This window comes from Gallinula chloropus (assembly GCF_964237585.1).
Source record: "Gallinula chloropus genome assembly, chromosome: 6".
Taxonomy (NCBI): Eukaryota; Metazoa; Chordata; class Aves; order Gruiformes; family Rallidae; genus Gallinula; species Gallinula chloropus.
Genome location: NC_140091.1, coordinates 19,037,828 through 19,052,844, shown reverse-complemented (window position 1 = coordinate 19,052,844; position 15,017 = coordinate 19,037,828). Strand labels below are relative to the sequence as shown.

Sequence of the window (15,017 nt, the reverse complement as noted above, 5' to 3'; positions counted from 1 at the left end):
AAAAAGGGGAAAAAAAAAAAGGGAAAAAAAAGGCATATTTATTACTAGTTCATAAATAATTTTATGGGCGGAAAATAATAGCACTCCTGAAGAGAGCATGGAGAAGCAGTAATGAAAGTCTTTAATATAAACATCCATAGAGGAAGAGAACTGACCACAAGCTCCAATAAAACTGGAACACGCTTTAACCCCTGGTGAGAAGTGGAAAGCAAGCTTTCATCTAGGTAGGGCAGAGGGGGAGGGTGCCGCTGTCTTGCTAGCAAAGGAAGAAAGGAGGCACGTTTGTCATGGCCAGAGACTGAAGCTGGAAAGTAGGTTGTGAGCACACAGGCAAAGACAAAATGGGGGGATGGGGGTGAGGGGGGAAGCTGTTAAAGAAAGTTCTTCAGAGAGACAAAGGGCCTCAGAGGCAATTGCAACGCTTATTGACTCGGGTTTGATGAGTCACCAAGTTGTCTGAGCGCCTTGGGAAGAGGTCCTTTCTAGACAACTTCGAGCAAAGCGGTGCAAGATGCTGCTTGAACTGCAGAGGAAGAGGCACGCCAGAGTCCAGCTTTCCAGCAACACCAGGCAACAACTGCAAAACCTCTAAACCATGGCTGCAATCTGAAAGTCAACACTGTAAAAAAAAAAAACACTTTGGCCTAACACTCAAGTTGTCCTCTGCCCTGCTCTGCCTGCTGGAATTGAGAGGTTTGACCCTCCAGCTGCCCTCCCAGAGGCAGCCCCCAAGCTCCCGTTGGGCTCCAGCACCAGCAACTTGGGCACAGAAGTGTCTCCTTTGGACTGAAGTCATAAGGGGGCAGGAGGACCTCCGTGGCACAGCTGATTGCTGTGGTCTTATGGTGCTTAGCAGCAACCTGGAGTGCTCAGGACCTCTCAGGGTGGCAGTGTGTATACAGCTACACATTTGTTGGTCTTCACAGCTGTGGGGAGCAAAGGTAACTAGGACTCAACTGCAGGGAATTGTCAGGAACAAGATGTTTCTCAGCCTCAAGATGTTTCTGTGGACTCCTGGTTTCAGGCACAGCCCTTTCTCCTGGCAACCTGCCCCAGAATGGGTTTGTCATTCACAGGAGAAATCAGGCAATTATTTAAGACCCAGCCACAGGCATGTGGGGTTAACAAAGAGTTCAGTAGGATATGAAGTCCTGTCTGAGCAGATTTTAAGACTGCCGTAGGTTCTATAGGACAGAGAAGGATAGACATTTGTCATCAAGGCGCTGGGCCAAAGACAAGGAAATCCTTCCTTGCCTAGCAACACATCCTAACTTACCTTGAGCCAAACTCCCTCATCGCTCAAAGGTGTCCTCTCCTCATCCAGATTCTGAGCATTGCCTTGTCTGGGAGCACAGGGGAACCAAGCAGCCAAGGAAAGGTCCTTTGACACATTGTGAAGGTGGGATTTACATACCTGAAAGGTATAATTTGTTTATTTGTAGGAAGGAAGGGAAGGAGGGCACCCATGAAACCTCAAGAAAGATTCAACATCTTGAGAAGGATTGTAGCATGAAGGCAATGTGGGTTCCTAGGTGAGAGAGACATCTTACCACCCACCCATATGTACACGAGGCCATTGCCCTTTTGAGATGCTGCAAATACACTGCTGGAAGAGCCTCATGGTGTATGTGGGGCCGAGTAAGAAAAAATGAGTCAGGCTGTGAGATAATAGGGAAGACCACAGCCTCTGGGTTTTGACTGAGCTGGTGAGATCCAAGATGCAATTTATTTGCCAGAACACCAGCCTTCTGTGCTTTGATGCCTTATGGTGTCCCCATAGGCCTGGCAGACAAAGCCTGGGAGACCTGCGTGTCCTCTTCTAGAGGAGCAGATACCCAAGCCCAAGGCATCCCACTAGACATATGTACATGTAGGCAATTTAATCATGCTATGTGTCTCAAGATGATAGTACCATACATGAGGTCAAAAGAAACACAGAAATAAGGGGCTAAATAGGACCTCTCTATCTCCTCCCTTTCTTCAGCTTGCTCAGAAAGAACACACAGCCCACACTTTAACAGCAGTCAGGCGAAACCTTGTCCTAGCCCTCCAGGCCCGGCTCCAAAGCCCGTATGAAAGATGGGAATTCTCCCATTGATTTTTTTTGTTGGCTTCAGATCAGAGGGTTTGAGAGCAGTGCAGGTGCTGACATATGTGTGATTTTATCTTTACAGCCCCTAACCTGATAAGGGATTAAGATTTAAGGGTTTGTTTTTTGGGTGTTTTGGGTTATTTTAAATTCATGTAGTAGTACTACTCTATATGCTCATGGTTGTGGATTAAACTGGTGGGACGGGAGTGGTCACTATTGAGCAAGCTGCTTGGTCAGGGGAGGTGCTCCCTGCCTTGATGAGACACTTCCAGAGCTGCTATGAAGATTTTGGTTGTGCCTCAGTACACTCTTGCAGCAGTGAGTTCCCCAGCTTTACTCCATGGGTTTTGCTGGAAATGTCTTTCTTTTTGGCCATGCCTTCACTCACCTTCACAACAGGTTCTCCAGTGACCAAGGAAACAGGGCATGACTTTGCATCCTGGTGGGAAGCGTAGGCTTTTGCTGCCCACAGATCCACATAGCCTTCTGGTGTGTAAGGACCACAGTCCAGGACACTGCTGGTCTTCTCAAATGGCTCACACACACCATCCCCATCATGCACATAGCACAGGCTCGGTTCCCCTGCAATGAGACCAGGGATGACCTGTTTGCAAACAGGTATACACAACTCCTCCTCTCCCAGGAGGTGTGCTGGCCATTTAGCCCTATGATTTCTCATCACATGGGCTTCACAAGCTCCACAGATCACTCCAGCTGCAGATCTGTGTTTTGTTGCAATGAGATTCATCAACCCCTGAATTGAGGGGGAGCATGAAGAATATACAGTTTTGACTCCTGCCTGGCAAGGTTGTCTCAATCCATTTGACTCACCAACACAGTGGAAGCCTTTCTCCTTTTTACACTTCCTGGAACAACCATCCCCATCCAGCAAGTCCCCATCATCACATTCCTCCTCCAGGCTCCTAAGAGGAAAACAGCCAGATGTGTGAACACCACCCTTGACTCAACACTTCTTCTGTACAGTAATGACTGAGGACTCTGTATCTCGAGTCCACTTCCACAGATGCAGAGAGAAGAGGAAGAACCACATGTGGAATAAGGTAGAGGGAAGAAAACATCATATCTTGCCAAGGGATAAAAGGAGGTTGAAAACACAGCATATGGAGAAGGCATGATCCTACTGTGACTTTCTTATAAAACCTGAGGCATAAACTATGGGAGAAAAATGAAGCTATATAAAACGTAGGAAGTAGAGAACCAAACATTGGGAAGGCTTGCTGGCTGGACAAAGCAAGTGTGGGAAAAGAACAGAAGCTTCTGAGGTGGGCCAGTGTGTCAGCGGGGGAAGGAGAGGCAGAAGGGTTCAGCCTGGAAAAAAGAAGGCTGCAGGGGGACCTCATCGCAGCCTTCCAGTCCCTGAAGGGAGCAGAGAAACAGGAGGGGAATCAGCTTGTTAAAAGGGTAGATACTGGCAGGACAAGGGGAGAGGATTGAAGCTAAAGGAGGGAAGGGTTAGATGAGATATTAGGCGGGAGTTCTTTGCAGAGAGTGGCGAGGGGCTGGAAGGGGCTGCCCAGAGAGGTGGTGGGTGCCCCATCCCTGGGGGTGTTCAAGGCCAGGTTGGATGGGGCTCTGGGCAGCATTGTGTAGATCCAGGCCTGGAAGTTGGTTGGTGTCCCTGCCTGTGACAGGGGTGTTGGAACTCTGTGATCCTTGGGGTCCCTTCCAACCCAAACCAGTCTATGACTCTATGATAAGGGAGAGGAGACTAGCCCAAGGAGACAAGAATCAACCCCTAGCTGACGGCATCTCACAAGGAAAAAAAAGCCCATGCAGTTTCCTTCACAAGGTTCTGTCCCCATACTGCAGATCTGATGGGAGAAGCTGGCAGAAATTCCTCAGTTCTTCCCTATTGCTTTGTGTGCAGTTATGTATCCCAAACACAAGGAGCAAAATATTTCAGACATACATCTTGTGATGCTCACCCACCTGTAGTCTCATCTAAAACAAAAGACTAACCACATCCCATCTTCCCACCTCTGGCTCGTTGGTCCACACATGGTGCAAATGAAAAAAAACCCCAAAACCTTCTCAGGCAAAGATTCCAGCATGGCTTTCCCCACAATACTCAGGAATGGGAAAGACTGAGGAAAAAAAAAATCTCAGCTGCCATCTGCCCATTTCTGCTTCTCACTTTTTTATCAACCTTGACAATGGAGCCTGACATGATCATTTGCTCTCTCTGGACCAAGTCTTCAGCTGAGATGGATCCATGCTAAGTCATACTGGATGACACCACTTTAGCAGTTAGCTGTAAGTATATTTGTCTTGCTAGGTCTTGTATGGTACCACTTGCACGAGTACCTCCTGCCCTCGCTTCAATTGTCCATCCCCAGATGGAGCAGGTGACCCATTGGGGTCCCTCAACGGGGTGCTTCCTTTATCATTTGGGATCTGTAAGCAGAGACCAAACAGCTCTCTAAAGACAGCAAACTCTGTGGGACTGCAATGCTGCAGAACCTGCTCCTGCAGGGCCATCACCACATGCCCTGTGCAAAAGGTTGTATTGACCTGTCTGACTCCACTACAGTTTGCTGGGATGGACCAGAATCCAAGCACTGTGGTTGGACAGGGAGGATGTTCAGGTTGGACGCCTCTTTAGAACCTGCTTCTCAAAAAGACTATCTCTGTCTCCTGTGTATGTGGCATTTTACAAAACAGGAGCTCTATAGTCTGGTCTGCTGGAGAGATTCAGTGCAGCATCTCCAATCAGGCACCCACAGGTGGAGGACCAACTCAGTGCTTTCCTTCGGGGCAGGATGACCCAATACCTCAAAGAACCTCAGCTGAGAGCTTGGGTGTCTTGACTTACGTGGTCACCTTCCCATCCCCGCAGTAAGGTGCTCCATGGACATGGACAAGTGGTGGGGAGGGTTCTCCTGAGTTTGTCCCAGAGACTGCCTGCACCTGGTAGCGGTACACCTGCCCAGGTGTGACTTCCCTGCAGGAACAGAGAGGATGTGAACAGAGAGCAGAAGGGAACAACCTGTACATCTCTAACAGATTTGCTAACCACAGCTCTAGAAATCACGCTTGTGCCCAGCGAGTATCACACTTTGACATACATCTTCATAGTCTGAGCTGCCAGAGGCAGAGACTGTGGGATGAGGGTCTCTGCCAGGTCATGCAGAGGTGTCCTGCTTCTTATTTCCCTAGGGTCTGAGCTGGGGAGAAGGGGCATTAACCCAAACTATCATTTTACTGGTCACGTTGATGGGGAAAACTTTTCTGGGTTTAATGAACTCCTCCTAGCTAGCCTGGACTCCTGGGCAAGGCTCATGCTAGCATGACGGATCTGCAACAAGATCTCTCAATGCTGAGTAGGGAATCCACTCAGGACATTGAACATGATAACTCCCAGGAAGGAGAGGGAACCCAAACGCCAACAAAACCATCCAGGCTTTCAAAGTCAGGGCTTGAGAAGGAGATAATTGAAACTGCCCCAGCCACCCACTCAGCCTGTGACAGAGCAGCCCCATCACTCACGTGTCAACAAACTGGCAGTGTGTCTGTGCTGGGGTGGTGGGGGATCCGTTTGCGAATGGGGGGTCACGGAAGACTCTATACTGGATCAGCTTGCAGGCGGAGCAGAGCGAGCTGTGGGGCATGGAGGTCAGCAGGGCTGTGTCTATCTCCATCCTCTCGTCAAAGGTGTAGATTTTGACTCCGGACACCTTTTTAGGGATGTTGAGCTTCACAGTAAAGGGGACATCACAAAAGGTGTCCAGGGGCCCCAGATGGATGGATTCCCCCTGCACTGTCAGGACTTCAATGTCAGACAGTGCCTTGGGAGAGCCTGTGGAGAGGTACGTGGTCCATAGGGTGAGGGACTCGGGGTAGACGGGGTGCAGGAAGCGCAGCTCCAAGATGCAGCCATCAGGCTGGGGGCACGGCACCGTCATGTTCATGTGGTACAAGTGGAGCTCTGGACTCCAGGCCTGCAGGCTGGGCTCACAGGGCTGATCCACATCTGGGGGCCCTGGGCAAGAGGGACAAGGAGAAGGATGATGAGAACAGGGGACAGCTGTCCCTGCACAGGACCCAGAGCGGTGATCCTCTCTGCAGTACCCCATAAGTGCTTACTCACCTTGCTGCTATAGCTGCACACCCCCGCAGTTTTGCATCCACTACGGGCATGTGTCAGAGCTGGTGGCATCTGCCCTAACATCCTAGGAAGCAACAGGCACCACTAGTCCCCCAGCTCCTTGGAGCACATGCAAGCACAAGCCTTAGCAGATCTGGTGTCTCGCAGCCAGCTACAACAGGGACAGTGGTATCCACGTGGCAGCTGGTCGCAGTGTCAAGCTCCAGGCTCAGCTTGCTCTGTAGTCTCACAAGCATTGAAGACTTTCCAAGGACACCTGAGTGCTGAGTCCTTGGGGCTCCGTGGACTCAGACATAGGCTAAGCAGAGCAGAGACTAAAGCTTCTCACAGATAAGTGCTGGACCAGGCCACAGGTAGGAAGGAGCCAGGTCCAAAGCAAGTCAGGGAAGCAGCTCTGGAAGGTTGTTCCTCTACCAGGACCTCCAGGACAATGCCTAGTCCAACCTCAGAACCCAGGTCTGCCTCACCTGGTGGGGGTTTAGCACTCTGCAAGAGGAACGTAGCACCAGGCTTTCTGTCTCAGAAAGCATCACCAGCATGTAGCAGAAATACACTTGTCTCTAACTGCTGCAAGCGTTTGAATGGGTGCTGGGCCCTAAGAAAGTCAACATCCACTTCAATATTCATCTTCTGAAAGCCATAAAACCTGTCTTGCTTTCCTCAGAGTGAACACAGTCTTGCAATGACTGCAAGTCATGCTCAGGAGGAAACAACAGCCAGTGAGTGGTTTTAACTTGCCAGCGGATCAGGCAGGCAGGAGAAACAGGAGCCACCAGCAGCTAGCAAGCTGAGCTTGGATTTGCTGGGTTCCACCAAGTAAGCACAACTTTGATTCTTTCTTTTAGGTTGACTTCCCTCCCCGCAACCTGCGACGCTGGCAAGAGGTACTGAAAGAGTTCTCAGGTGGAATGTCTGCCACATCCCAGCGCTCCTGTTCTCAAAGCATGGGCTTCATCCCAAAGGTGCAACAGTGTCCCAGCTGCACTCTCTCAGCAGTCACCCTGGCACATTTTCAGTTGACTTCAGTAGGAGACATGCAGATGCACAGAGCCAACAGGTCCTCTGGCTCTGCATGGTTCAACATCGGCATGTGCACTACATGGAGCCCGCAGGAATATCTCACCTGGTCTCCTGCATCCTCTCTTTTGCCCGTGGAGAAATTGGACTAGTATGAAGAGCCCAACAGCATGACCTTGAAAGCCACCTCCAAGCCCACAAGGTGGGTCTCTCTGCTAACATCTAGGTTTCAGCAGAAGAGGGACTGTACACCTTGTGGTTCACCTTGCCAGAGAGGAATTGCACCCAACCCAGATAGCCCAGGGCTTAGTACACACTCAGCAGGACTGATCATGGAGCTTCTCTTGCTCACTTTGGGCAAGGCTGTGTCAAAGTCTGTGAAGGCCCCTGAGGTTTTGGATGAGATCCCAAGACTATAGCACAATACTTATTTCAATTAAATGCCCTTTCCTCTGACTAATATCTCTTATTAACACCTTTCTGGGAAATGACCAGAGTCAGTGTCTCAGTTTGTCTGCCCAGCTGGCAGTTTCCATTGTCTCCTGGACACCTAGAAGTCTTTCCTGGACTCCCCAAAACGAGGCAACTCTTCTTTTTCTCTTCCCAACAAGACCTCAACTCTATCTGGGGGATTCACAGCCAGGGAAATAGAGGAGACAGTTACCTTCTGCTTCTTCTGGTGTCCAGTAGCCGGAGGAATCACAGACCCGGGGGGAAGATGCCTTGTGCACGTACTGATGAAAAGTGCCATCCTCTGCACAGTCATCGCAGAGGGTGTCCTGCTCCCTGCAGGAGACAGAGGCACCAGCATGGGTAATCACGACCAGTTCATTTGCCATCTGGTTTTGTCCAGGCAGGATCAGAAGGGAAGTTGGAAAAGCAAAGCTAACATCTCAGAAAGCCCCTGGGCTTATGATCCTGCTTGGACTGAGCTTTGTCAAAGACAGGAAAATACCAGTGACCACGGGACAAGCTGGGTTTGATCCCTTCTCTTGGTAGTTTTGGATGAGCCATGGAGTTGCCTGTTCCCTACCCATGAAGTGAAGCAAACAGGCTTCACACTTGGCAGGACAATGTCTCTGGACTCAGGTGGGTGTACTTGGGTCTGTCTCTGCTAAACCCTAGAGCCAGGGTATGGCTTTCAACACTGCTGCAATACAAAATGGCCACGATAACATCAATTAAAGGTGGTCATGCTGCTGTCCAGCAAAGAAAGCAACACTTTTCTGTGCTAACAGCCAGCCTTAGCCTCTTTTCTTGACCAGTTCATCTCAGGGGATTCAGGACCCCCACCCTCAACCAAGTCCTAAGCCGGTTATGAGTGAGAGCTGGGAATGGATCCGAAGACCCAGTAGCTGCCTCCTAGACCCATGTTTTCCTGCTCCCAAGCCCCTGCATTCCCCACCAAAGCAGTTTGTGTGGCCTGAGGCCACCCATCACTCAGAGGCTCTGATGCCTGGTGGCAGGGGGGAAAGAGTAACAGGCTCATGTTCTTGTCATCTCTGGACAAAAAGTCCATGTGGCGAGCACTGGTTCCTTGAAAAGGCAGCAAACACTGGCCCGAGAGCATCCCATCTGCCATCAAACAGCACTTTTATTGCAAGAGACAACTTCACAGACCAGCTTTAAAGCAAGTTCCAGAGCTCTTTAACATGCGCTTATAGTCCATAATATCAGCTTAGAACCAAAACCTGGCAAAACATTTCAGTGAGAGAGGCTGTTGAATAGAGGCACTGGCAGCATATCCCAGACTTGGTGACCTCCCCAGTACTGGGGCAAGACACCCACCTAGCACTTGGGGCCATGTGCTGCTCACGAGCCAAACAACTCTGGTTCCTCTGCATGTTTTTTTCTAGCTTGAAAAGTTTCCTGACTTACCCCCGGTTAGTTACACCACGAGTCCATGACAGAGCTGGGAACGAAACCCAGCTCTTGTGGTTCGAGCGCCTTGCCTTAACCACAAGTCTGCATTTCCTCCTGGTAGATGGTTATTTTATACAATAAGTGCTAAATGAAGCTCATTTTTCATTCTGTGATTGCACTCTGGGGTTTAAGAGCTGGCATCACCTCCTGATGCTCTTTAGCTTCCCCTCCTGGCACCCCAAGAGGAGAAGGCTCGCAGAAGAGCCCAAGCGTGAGTGAGTCCATCACATCAGCCTGGCTCTGGCACTGGTGGCTCTGCTGGAGATGGCCAAGGGGGAAAGGAAACGGGGGCACCTGCACTCTAAAGAGTTCCTCGTCCCTTCTAGCAGGCTTCTGCACAAGCCCAACACCATCACAACAGCAGGCCCCTTACCTCTCATGGATGACACCACTGATGGGAGGCAGCCAGTAGATGCTGAGGGAGTCCTGTGTCTGTCCTGTGACCATGGGAGGGATGGGGATGGGTGCAGGCTTCTTACTCTGGCCCCAGCGCTGATACACCAGGTCCAGGTAGCAATGCATCCGAGCCACTTGATTGGGGGTGAAGGTGTTGGTGCAGTCATCATCTGAGGGAAGAGTAGCCAGGCTGAGGGCGGGAGGGATGTGCCAGCCGGGCACAGCAATGCACACACCCTTCCCCATCCCCAAACCGTTTGTCTCTTAGGGAGACACGGCAGGACTCTCTGGTGCCATATGTCACGGAGCCACAAGATGGCACTGCCTCAGCAGCACCGCATCCCTGCCCGGCCTCAGCACCGGCTCTAAGCCCGGGGCCAGACCACCATCCATCCTCGGGGGACTCATGGTGGGTCAGCGTGGTGACAAAATTGCTCCCCAGGCTTCCGTCCTCCTGGGCTGCCGGGAGGAACACCAGCACTCCACGACGTGCAAGAGCCCAGCACAAAGGACTCATACTCTGAGGTCCAAAATAATAGCAGCAATAATAATAGTAATAATAGAGCATGGTTTCAGGGCTGGAGAAGGCCTGCCTGCCACATCCCTACCCACCAGAGCCATCACATCTCGGGGAACAAGGAAAGGGATTGCCAATGGAGGCAGAGGGGAGAGAACCCCACGTTTCTAGGGAAGGTGACCCTTTACACCCTCGAGCAGCGACTACACATTACCTGTGTAACTCATGTAGTTGTTGAAAGGTGTTCCTGTGAAATGAGTCTGGCCGCAGGTGTCATTGGTAGGGTCAGGGTCCCGACAGAGTTTACTCTTCAGGGTGGGGGCAGTGTCGGCACAGAGGTCTCCCGTCTCCATAGACGGAGTTGTCTCCCTGCAGGGATCGTCACAAGATTCCCGCTCGCTCACTCCCTTAAAGACATGGTAGAGCCCCAGGACATGTCCCACTTCATGGATCATGGTGTTCGTGTGGCCGTGCATACCATAATAAGCAGGGTTGAGGACAACTCCACCTAGAATCACAAGCACAGAGAATGGCTCAGTGTCCATATGGAGACCAGTAGCATTCCTCTGGGGTTAATACTGGGACCAGGGCTGCTTCACACCTGCGTCAGAGACACAGAGTGTGGCATCTAAGGCACCCTCAGCAAGTTTGTTGGTGACGCTGAGCTGTGCGGGGAGGTTGACACAAAGGAGTGATGGGATGGCATCCAGAGGGACTGTGACAGGCTGGAGAGGAGGGCCCATGCAAACTGCATGAAGTTCTGCAAGGCCAAGGGCAAGGTCCTGCACATGGGTCAGGACAATCCCCAGCACAACAGCAGGCTGGGAGAAGGACAAATGGAAAGCAACACTGGGAAGGAAGACTTGGGGGGAGGGGTAGGCTTTGGTTGGTGCCAACATGAGCCAGCAGTGTGTGTTTGGAGCCCAGAAAGCCACTCGTGTACTGGGCTGCATCCCCAGCAGCAGAACCAGCACGTTGAGGGTGGGGATTCTGCCCCTCTGCTTTGGGGAGACACCCCCCTGCAGAGCTGCATTCAGCTCAGGGGTCCCCAGGGCAGAAAGGGCACAGAGCTGTTGGAAGAAGTTCAAGTCCAGAGGGTGCCACAGAGGTGCCATCTCTGCTCTGGAGACAGGCAGAGAAAGTTGGGATGGTTGAGCCTGGAGACGAGAAGGTGCCAGGGAGACCTTAGAGCCCCTTCCAGTCCCTAAAGGGGCTCCAGGAAAACAGGAGAGGGGCTGGTGCCAAGGACAGGGAGGTCCCAGGCCAAAAGGAACATCCTTCAGCTGCAGGAGGGCAGCTGGAGAGGAGCTGGGAGGCAGAAATCCTTCCCAGGGACGGGGGAGGCCCTGGCACAGGGTGCCCAGAGAAGCTGGGGCTGCCCCTGGATCCCTGGTTCAAGGCCAGGTTGGACAGGGCTTGGGGCACCCTGGGCTGGGTTGGGGTCTCCCTGCCTGTAGGAGGGGGTGGTACTGGGTGGCCTTTGTGGTCCCTTCCACCTCAAACCAGCCTGGGATTCTGTGATCATCCAGAGAATGGGACAGCAGGCAGGTGCTGTTACTCACCTGTGCTAGATAAAATTCTTCTCATTGTGTCCTGGAAGCACAAAAGAGCTGCCAGACAGAAACCTGAAGATGGATATATTCACCCTCTCCTAGAATGGAATGTGGTGGGTGGGTTTGTTTTCTTTTCTTCCCCTTCCGATCACACCACTCCCCTCAATGTCATCAATCATTTCAGCTACTGGGTCCCTCTATCTTTTCACACATTTGTACTCTGGTGTTGGCTTTGGTTCACACTTAGAACTCCAGATGTTTGGAACCAGGGCACCAAACTGAGACATGCTGCGGGTTTACAGGGATAATATTTTAAACCAGAGAAGACCTTCCCTAGCCTAGACAGGTGACTAAAGCATACCAAATCCCACAGCATGTGAGGAGATCCAGGTACCTAATAAATGCCTGACACACTTGGCTGTGTTGACATCTTTAGCATCAGTCCAAATGAATATTCAAATGCATTGCCTCTTGTCCCTACTGAGGCAACATCAGTGGTTTACTACTTCATGCTCCAAACCAGACCCTAAGGAGTAAATTTAAACCCATATAAGGTCCTGGTCCCTTCCACCGACATGGAACACCATTGCAACAAGGTCCTGTTGCTTCTTCCACCGACATGACTCATTGATTGTGCATTTGGAGTGGGATTTTCCAGATCACAGCTTCTGAAGACCCCTTCCTTTCCTTCAGAGGGGTTGGTTTGTGGGCAAGGTGCACCAAGTGAACTAGGCAAGAACTCCCTACCTGTTGCAGTCCTACTCCTCTTCCCTGGGGCACCCTGGCCCCTTGACCCAAGGGGGCACAATAGGGCAGTTTGTCTCCAAGCCAGTTTACTGCAGGTTCAACTGCCAAAGATGCTGGAGCGGGGGCACAGACTAAGTCCCCCAGAAACCTCCCAGAGCTGCCACCTCATGCTGACAGCAACAGTATGGTGCTGGGCAGGACCCATGCTAGTCCTGCCCTAAGCTGCCCCTTGGCTGCAGGACAGGGTGCTTTTCCTCTCCTGCCCGCCCACCTACCAGCGATGAGAAGGAGGATCAGTGATGCTGAGGAGAGCCAGGTAAAGCAGAACTTTCCCTTTGTTCACTGCCAGCATCTCCATCTCCTGACTTGGGATGCAAACCCTGTACCGGCAACCCTTTACCACACCTGCTGGGAAACTGTCCATGGAAGATGCTGCAGACCAAAACTCACCTGTCTTCTCTGGTCTCTTTTTCTTTATTTTTCCCAAGTGAAGATCTGTGGAAACTCTGAGTTTTTCTCCTTGCTTTGAGGCTTTTCATGGGCTGTTTCCTTCCCTTTCATCTCCTCCTTTCCTTGTTCTATATGCTTTTCCATACTGCCTCAATGGTGTAGGAACAAGGATGGGGGAATACCAGCATATCACCCAGGCTGACTCCAAGTGATACCTCCATGACATGAGAGGCTTTATTTACCCAACTACTTTTACCCTAGACAGCTTGGATGGCAGTGTGGTGAATAGTTGGCTCCAGCACCGCCTGCTCCATCCTTTGCGAGGCCCTGGGGGATTTACTGTGCCAGCTACCTCCCAGCAAAGCCTCTGCTACTGCATCTCTGCTGCCGATTGCTGCCCTGCCAGCAGCATTAAAACTGGCAGAGGGCCACCGTGTGATCCCATCTCCAGCCTCAGCATTGACCGCTTGAAATCTGCTCCTGGATCAGCTCCGTGTGCTACTGAACTACCTCATGTCCTCAAGTACAGGGCATTCCTTCCAAGAGAGGGCTTTCTTCAGATCATGGCAGGACACCAGCAGGGCTGTGACTCCTCTGGTAGAGCCATGCTGGGTGACCACTGGGCTGGGACTGGAAAGGGAACTTCAGAGATGCCCTGAGCAACTCCCTCATGTCCAACAGGGCTGGCAAGAGGGTGAAGAAATAAGGGTCTCACTTTCTATGGAGGATCCTGCACATGTGGCTCATGGAAGGGCTGGAAGACACCACTTTCCTGTGAAGTGGCACCATTTCCCAGCTAAAAATTCATATTGGTTGCATTCCTCCCCACAGTGTGGACCTTATATCCAGGGCAAAGGATGAGTCAAAGTCCCTGCATTCCTTCTATTACCAGCTGTAAAACACCAGGGCAGAGTACCTTCCATCCCAGTCAGCTTTTGGGGCACAAGAAAGTACAGAGATTAAAAAAAAATCCTTTTGGGACCCTTTCTGTTGTGTGCTGTCCACCACTGGGTTTTTGCAAGCTATCCCCCACTCTCCATTACCAGGCTGGTAAATGCTACAGAAAGCAAGGAGCATCCAATTGATGGAGACCACAGTGGACACACGAGAAAAAGAAAAGAAAAAAAAAGCTGCTGCTGCTTTTAATCAAAACAGCACATGAGAGAAGAGACCTGAAAGAAATAGCATTGTCACTGCCAAACACAAGCCCTAGCAAGGTAGGGGTCTGCCAGCCCAAAGGGAAGCATGTACAGAAAGTAAGTAACATTCTTAAATAATTAAGCAAGATGTAAAAGCCCTGTGGCACTAACCATAAGGAACAGGTCTGAGCACCAGGAGCACAGGAGGCACTGCGACCAAGCAGCCCCTCTCTCCCCCCACCCCCGCCTCCCCAGCAGAAACCAAATGCTCTTCCTGTGCGGAGGAATAAATGGGAGTCCAGTCAGGGAGGGAGACAACTGTCATCTGTCACGTGGAGGGATGCTGGGATACCCTGTCCTTCCCCCTGCTCTCTGCTGGCTTCCCCATCCCATTCCTCCCCCACACTCTGCAAGGAGGATCATATTTTTAATACTTTATTTTACAGCTAATTAGATTAGAAACAGCATGAGAACTCTGCCTTCCTTCCAGAACATCCACATCCAACTATTCCCTGTCCCCATAGCTCCCTGATGAGCTGGGAGAGCTCCCAGCTTTGGACGAGGAAGTTGTATTTCCCCTCTGCAAGGTCTGAGCCATGAAAGCAAGATGTGGAATTGTTCGTAACATCCCAACAAGACCAGCCTCTCCTCTCCCTCCTCTGCAGATCAGGCTTCACTTCTCACCTCTGACTCCTCCTGCACTAGAAGGTGGACTAAAGTGGGATTCAAAGTGAACTCTTCCTTTCATGCAGAGAACAAGCCCAGGGTGGCCCCCAAGGTCAGCATTTACACAACTAAGCTAAAATCTTCAATGTCACATCCCTGTGACATTAAGAGGCTCCAGCACTCCAAGGCAGGTGAACGTGAGCTATCTTTGGACTTACCTGGACTCTGTTTGGTAGACAACTGGAGAGCTGTGAGTCCGACCTCACAGCATCCCCTCCCTCCAGACCAGACCTACCAGCTACAAGCTGCTAACATCCCCAAGGCTCAGCTCTTCTTGAGCAGCAAGACATACCCAGTACCTCAGTGACTGATCAGCACAGATGTGGATCCC

General features: G+C 51.2%; 1 protein-coding gene across 1 annotated transcript in view; it reads right to left on the bottom strand.

Annotated features, from left to right (window-relative positions):
- PAPPA2 (pappalysin 2) overlaps positions 1 to 15,017 on the bottom strand; it is a gene marked incomplete at both ends in the record, with an annotated part of 84,182 nt that overhangs the window by 41,839 nt on the left and 27,326 nt on the right. Inside the window, 8 exons of the mRNA XM_084266572.1 lie at positions 1,277 to 1,414; positions 2,481 to 2,674; positions 2,924 to 3,015; positions 4,926 to 5,054; positions 5,600 to 6,092; positions 7,900 to 8,021; positions 9,532 to 9,724; positions 10,286 to 10,579. Of these exons, the coding sequence (XP_084122698.1) occupies positions 1,277 to 1,414; positions 2,481 to 2,674; positions 2,924 to 3,015; positions 4,926 to 5,054; positions 5,600 to 6,092; positions 7,900 to 8,021; positions 9,532 to 9,724; positions 10,286 to 10,579 (1,655 nt within the window). The remainder of the gene's footprint in view (positions 1 to 1,276; positions 1,415 to 2,480; positions 2,675 to 2,923; positions 3,016 to 4,925; positions 5,055 to 5,599; positions 6,093 to 7,899; positions 8,022 to 9,531; positions 9,725 to 10,285; positions 10,580 to 15,017) is intronic.